The following is a 6,511-nucleotide window of genomic DNA, read 5'->3' as shown; positions in this document are numbered from 1 at the left end:
AGGTCCCTTCCAACTCATTGATTCTATGATTCTATGATACAGGAAGGTAAACATGAAAAAGACTTCTCTCCACTCCACCCCCTAAAATTCCAGTAGGTAATCTGGCCACAAAACCCCATTTATTTGCAACAATAGCTGTGCAGCTAAATCTCCTAAACTGCAACTAAAAACTTGATTTGAAAGAGGACTGCATTTTTAGACACACTTAGTAACAATATTGCATTGAACATTCTGCAGCAACATTAGCCATTCATTTTCTAAAACTTAAAATAACAAACAAATGATTTGTTCTTGAGAAATGTCTGAAATAAATAGGATGAAACTGAGTAAGAACAAACTGTAAAGTTCTACACCTAGAAAGGAACAATCAAATACACAGAGAGAAGATGGGAAATAACTGGTTAGAACAAAAAACCTTAAACACTCACCTGAAAGGTAACAGAGTATGTATAAACGATTTTGATCTCCCCACTAGCCTGGTTATTTATATCCATAGGCACACCTGAGCAGTCAGGGTTTTCTGGATTTGTATGCTTGTAGCTATGGAAAGAAACATGCACAAGATTCAAAGCTGTTCATTTGACTAGCAACAGTGTTAAAGTTTACTCATTTAATTAATTAGCAATTTCATTTAGAATTTTTCTTCCAAGCATCCAATTTTAAAATAATAATATTTATAAGTTTCAGAAACTACAAGCTGTGGCATGAACATCAAAAATAGCATTTCTGTTCCCTAACAGTGTATAGCAAAGACAAATTTTCCTAAAATACCTCAAATTTTAAGCATCACACTCTTCCAGCATGTGAAACCTAAAGAAATGATGAATATTAAAAAAAACTCAACAGAAAATAAGACAAGTCGATTAGTTAGTTATTATACACAAGAAAAAATTCAAATTTTCTTTTAAAAACCATTAGGTGGTTAAGATCAGAACATCTGACCTGCAACTCAACAAATTCAGTTATACTGACAGAGTAAAGGAAAGCAAGGTAAATACATTTTAGGGACTAGAAAGAAGGATGTTAATTGTAATGGATTGTAAGCCTACAAAATGTGTTGTTTTCTTAGACAGCAGGAAAGTTGAAATAGCATAAAGGAGCATAACTCTATTAAAATATTTAATACTGACAAGATAAAAAACCAAGGTGAATTTATTTCCCTTGCTTTGAACACTGATGAATAAACAGGAATCATAACGAGCACATGATATGATGCTTCCCCCTCCCATTTGCCAACTGAAAAGTATACCACCAAATATTTTCTGGGTACTACAGTTGAAGATAAAAGTCCACTGTCAGAAAAAGGAACTGTTGCTTTATACCATCCTAAAATCAGATCACTTTTTCCAGCAGGAAAACTAAACCGACCTCTGCCTTTTGTAACACATCTTATAGCTAAAGACAAATGTTTTGGAACATTGATCTCCAACCTTTTTAAAGTAGATGGCGGATGAGAACGTGATGGTGTTCAACACCAAAAAATGCAAGGTTCTCCACCTTGGGAGGAAAAACCTGCAGCATGCTTATAGGCTCGGCAGTGCTATGCTGGCTAGCACTACAGATGAAAGGGCCTTGGGGGTCATGATTGACCACAAGGTGAACATGAGCCTCCAATGTGATGCTGCAGCTGGTAAAGAGAGCAGAACGCTGGCCTGCATCCATAGATGCTTCTCAAGCAAATCCTAGGATGTCATTCTCCTGTTGTACTCAGCCTTGGTAAGGCCGCAGCTGGAGTACTGTGTCCAATTTTGGGCTCCACCATCCAAAAAGAGTGCAGAGGAGAGCCACGTGCATGATCGGAGGTCAGGAAAACAGATCTTATGATGAGAGGCTGAGAGCAATGGGACTCTTCAGCCTGGAAAAGCACAGGCTCAGGTGGGACCTGGCAGCTGCCTATAAGTACATCAGGATCTGGGGGAACATCTGTTCACCAGAGCGCTCCAAGGGATGACAAGATTGAACGGTCACAAACTCTGCCATGACCTATTCAGGCTGAACATAAGGAAGAACTTCTTTACTGTCCAAGCCCCCAAGGTTTGGAATCGACTGTCTCCAGAGGTGGTTCAAGCACCTACTTTGAATACCTTCAAGACACATTTGGATGCTTATCTTGATGGGATCCTATGATGCCTGCTGACTTCCTGGCCCTTGGGCAGGGGGCTGGACTCGATGATCTATGTCTATGAAATCTATGAAACCTTTGGCATTTAAAACAACCCAAGATCTACCATGCGCCACTGCCTGTCCCATCACCCCGCCGCCCAGCAGGTAAGTCTGTGGGGAAGGAAGGGGGGAGAAGATCAAGGCAGAGGGAGAAAACCACTGCTCCTGCCTCTATGGCACTGTCCCTCACTGTGGGGGCCTTGATCTAGCCCCTGGCCTTCCTTCCCCCACAGACTGACCTGATGGGCTAGGACGCACGCACTTGGGTACTCAGCCACCCAACCCCAGTCTCAGATTGATTTGAAGAGGCTCCAAGATCTATCGGTGGATTGAGATCCACCGATTAGTGACAACTGGTTTGGAGTAGAATTCTTGAAGCTAATCTTTGTTTAGTGACGGGTCATACTGTAAGAAGGCTGAATTTTTAATACTCACCTTTTTGGTTCAAGCTTAGCAGCTACTAGTCTTGCTCCCGTTGCTCCATTTTCTACAATATGGTAGAATATTTTAATGTCGACATGATTGAAAATATAAAAGGTATCTCTCTCATGAAATTCTGACTGCAAAACAGAACACAGAAGTAAATAAGACAGAGAGAGGGGAATTCTAAAATGTAAATTTTGTTCAGCCTGTAAGATTAGCATGTCCTAACTTTTTAAATCTATCTGCTACCAGGTTGGAAGCTCAACATTTTTAACTATATACATATTCTGGACTATTCAGAGAAGCACTTTCTTGCTTTACCTCTTTAAATGAGTAATAAATGTAAAAACCTGTTAAAAGCACTGTTTTCAAATTAACCTTAGCCAAAACAGTTAGACTACATACTACTTTATCAAATAGCTATATAGTGTTTAAGTCAGGCATGTTCAGCTTCCAGCCCACTGGCCAAATCCAGTCCATGGAACCATGGCATCTAGCCCATAGGGCTCCCCATGGGTTGGAAAATTTGACAGTGGGTGCCACTTCACCCATTGCCACGTCCCCTTCCCCTGGCACAGTTGGATTAGGACTGAGTCAGACCCCCTCTCCCTGAAGGGCCAGGCCATGCTTCCTCCCCCATCCCTTGTGGGGTTGGGTTATGGCCACACCGAGCCCCCTTCCACCACACAGCTGGTTAAGGGCCAGATTGCCCCCAGTCCCCACATGGCTGGATGGGGCCCCACCAAGTCTGCCATGGGTACTGGTCAGGAGAACCACCCAGATCTCACCCATGGATTAACAGGCCACTGCCCACCTGACCCTCTGAGCAAAAATATCAAGCATCGCTTGGTTAAGTAATAAGTTTGTTTGCGACATGCAACTGCAACTTAAAAATAGAACCAAAGTCAGTATTTTAACAGAATGAGGTATGTCTGCAAAGAATTTTCCTCGTGCTACTTCCAGTGACACAGGTCACACAGGACTCTTACTAAGATACCTTGTTTCCAACAACTATGCATAAGCCCTCTCAGTGGAGGGAAAGTTAATTCCTTCAAGAAGCGTTAGCTTATGTCAGCTTTTGCTAGGTTTGAAAAGGCACATAACAGAGCCACTGCATGGAAGTCTGCTTCTCAGAGAAACATGCTTATTTAAAAACTCCACAGCCCCAGCCATGCAGCAGTTAGAGAGAAATTTTCAGGGTCAAGGAAGGATGTTGCATTGACTTGGCTGTGTGCATGCATCTCTTTCCCTCCAGTCCTTCGCAGCCTTCTACACCCCGCAGTGGAAAGCAGCCTAAAGTTTCTCAGGTAAATCTCTTCTAACTTCATCTAAGTCGAGTCCACAGGACATTTCCATCATTCCCTGAACCAGTCTGAAGATAAAGGAAAACCCACCATGGGAACAAAGCATCAGAAACCAAGGAAAAATCTGGAAAGAGATTTCATGCAGAAAATGAGGCAGAAAAGTCTTTAAACTTACATTAATGACACAGGCGTCTTTTTGATGGCCATCTTTTGTAATATAACAACCAATAGGAAACCCAGGATTGCAGAACCTCTGACCTTCTTCAACATCATAGCACCATGTTACAGGCATGTTGTCAACAATCCTACATAAAGAACAGACATTTCACTAGATTTCAGGAGACAGAGAAAGCTTTAATATAAATAAAAGCTTACACCATTTTAAGCCACAGTAATATTTAGAATTTTGAGAGATCAAAAAACCACTACAACAGATCCTATTTGCCATAGTGGGCCACACTTGAAGCTCTCAATGTGTTATGTGAGCAACACCCCCACAGCTGAGGGGGAACCCAACTGCTATGGCTATGGGACCAGGGCCAGGGCCTGCAGGCCTTTGTGTGTCATCACCCCCCCTCCCCCCCAGCACCCTAGCCTTGCCATCAGTGGGAGGCGGCAATTGCCACAGCCAGAGTACAGCGCAAAACCCAGCACCCCCCACCCAGAGCAGATGGGGGGGGCAGGAAGGAGAGTGCAGGCTGCCCACTGCAGGCTCCCTGCCCTGCTGCTCACCCACTGCTACACCCTCCAAGGCTTCTGCGACCCAGTGCTGGCAGATGAGGCTGCTTAATGCCATCACTGGATGCCCCATGCTATCTGCGCCACCATGGCGAGGTTCCCCCTGCCCACCTGGCAGCAGCAGCAGCACAGAGTTGTACCCCCTGCTCTTGCCAGGTTGGCATGGGATGCCTCACTATAGCAGCATGGGACTCCTAGCAACGGCACAAAGCATTTCTACTCCGCTCTGCCATGGAGGCCCCTGGGGGGAGGGGCAGCAGGGCAGGTCACCCTGAGCTCACATCTACCCAACACACAAATCTAGGGAAGCCTGTACCCCCCCGCATTTCTCCTTCCCTGGGAATGTATACAGCAACAGGGAGCCAGCCTGACCTCGGCTGGGCCCCACAGCCACACAATCCCACCCCAGACCTGGACCCCACACACCGACCTACATGGCTACCGCCCCCAGCCTTAGCCCTGCTCTACTCTATTCCCTCCCTCCCTCACTGTGGGGGCCTCAGTTTGCCCCCCTCTCCCTCCACATAGAGTTGCCTGGAGGGAGCTGCTGGAGCTGCTCTCCATACTGCCTGGCTGCCATGTACATGCGTTCGCATAAGCATGTGGCACCTCCTGCCTTCCATCTTCCTGCTCTCGCTCCCCCCAGCCCCAAGCAGGAAGAAACCCACCATTTCCCACAATTTTCTCTTTAAAAGGGGCAAATCCACATTTTTTCCATGGGGAATGGAAACCTGGATCCATGACTAACAGACCACAGGTGACAATCTTTATTTTATTAAATTTTTGTAAACTGGATGTCACATGGGCCTCAGCAGTGTGCTGACTGTGTCGCATGTGGCCCACGGGCCACAGGTTAAAAGCCACTGCTCTAGAAGTAGGTGTCCGGATTATGTAAAATTTCACACGATATTGATTTTATACCCTTTCAGTTCTGCATAATTTATTTGATTTCTTACTACGTTTAATAGGAAGTCTGAAATAGGCCCTGGAAGGAAGTTTATTGTATACCTACATTAAGATTCAGATATCATGTAATTTTTAAGAAAAAAACATCATTCCCCCTCCCCCCTCCACCAATTCATTAAAAGTTAATTTTTTTCTTTAAACAGTTAAGCTTGAGGGTTCATCCCTACACATGCTTGCTCTCTCTACCAGGCAAAACTTCCTCTTCTGGTGTCTATGCTTTTCTGTCAGGCTTATCTTACAAGATGACTTCTATACAGTAAAAACAGCACCTATCCTTCAACCTGGCTTGACCACCGCACAGCTACTCAGGCACTGAGAGCATTTTCATGCATTTTGGGATATGGTACCAGGCACTTTAATTTGCAAGCCATGCTAATTAAAGGCTCCCGCACATCATGTGCATCAGTGTTCCTGTACTGAAAAATGGCAGTGGGCACTTGGAACTAAAACAGGTTCAGTGAACTTTAGTTCAAAGTGCCCCGCCACCACTTTTTCGGCACAGGGATGCTGATACATAAGACGTGGAAGGCTGCTGGGGAGTGCCAGTTTCCATGTTCCAGCAGACTTGATTAATAGTCTGCTCCCCACACGTCTATAGGATCCATTATTAGCATTAGTAAGTTAATACACAAAAGCTTTGCTTTGAAAGCAATTAGGGTAGCCCCACAGCATATCTGACAAATCCACACATAGAAAGAAAAAAAAACAGTTAAATAACCTAACTTCACATTATCTGCTCCTTCCCTCTATATATACACACACAAAGACACACGTTTTGCCATAGCCAGGACAGTATAACCACACACCATAGAGCATAACCTCAGAGTTGTAAATTTACTTTTTTTATTCACTAACAGATTAAAGAAAAGAAACCCATTTGGGGTAAAAAATTTTGCACTTGACTTTAAATGCAGAGC

At 44.2% G+C, this 6,511-nt stretch overlaps 1 protein-coding gene across 1 annotated transcript in view; it reads right to left on the bottom strand.

Annotated features, from left to right (window-relative positions):
• The window catches only part of TM9SF2 (transmembrane 9 superfamily member 2), a 61,616-nt gene that overhangs the window by 33,263 nt on the left and 21,842 nt on the right, over positions 1 to 6,511 (bottom strand). Inside the window, exons 5-7 of the mRNA XM_019524894.1 lie at positions 4,066 to 4,195; positions 2,599 to 2,723; positions 429 to 540 (exon numbers count right to left, since the gene is read on the bottom strand). Of these exons, the coding sequence (XP_019380439.1) occupies positions 429 to 540; positions 2,599 to 2,723; positions 4,066 to 4,195 (367 nt within the window). The remainder of the gene's footprint in view (positions 1 to 428; positions 541 to 2,598; positions 2,724 to 4,065; positions 4,196 to 6,511) is intronic.

The sequence above is a fragment of the Gavialis gangeticus genome, unplaced genomic scaffold, assembly GCF_001723915.1.
Source record: "Gavialis gangeticus isolate Ggan-Ray unplaced genomic scaffold, GavGan_comp1, whole genome shotgun sequence".
Taxonomy (NCBI): Eukaryota; Metazoa; Chordata; order Crocodylia; family Gavialidae; genus Gavialis; species Gavialis gangeticus.
This window is presented reverse-complemented; position numbering and strand designations above follow the sequence as displayed.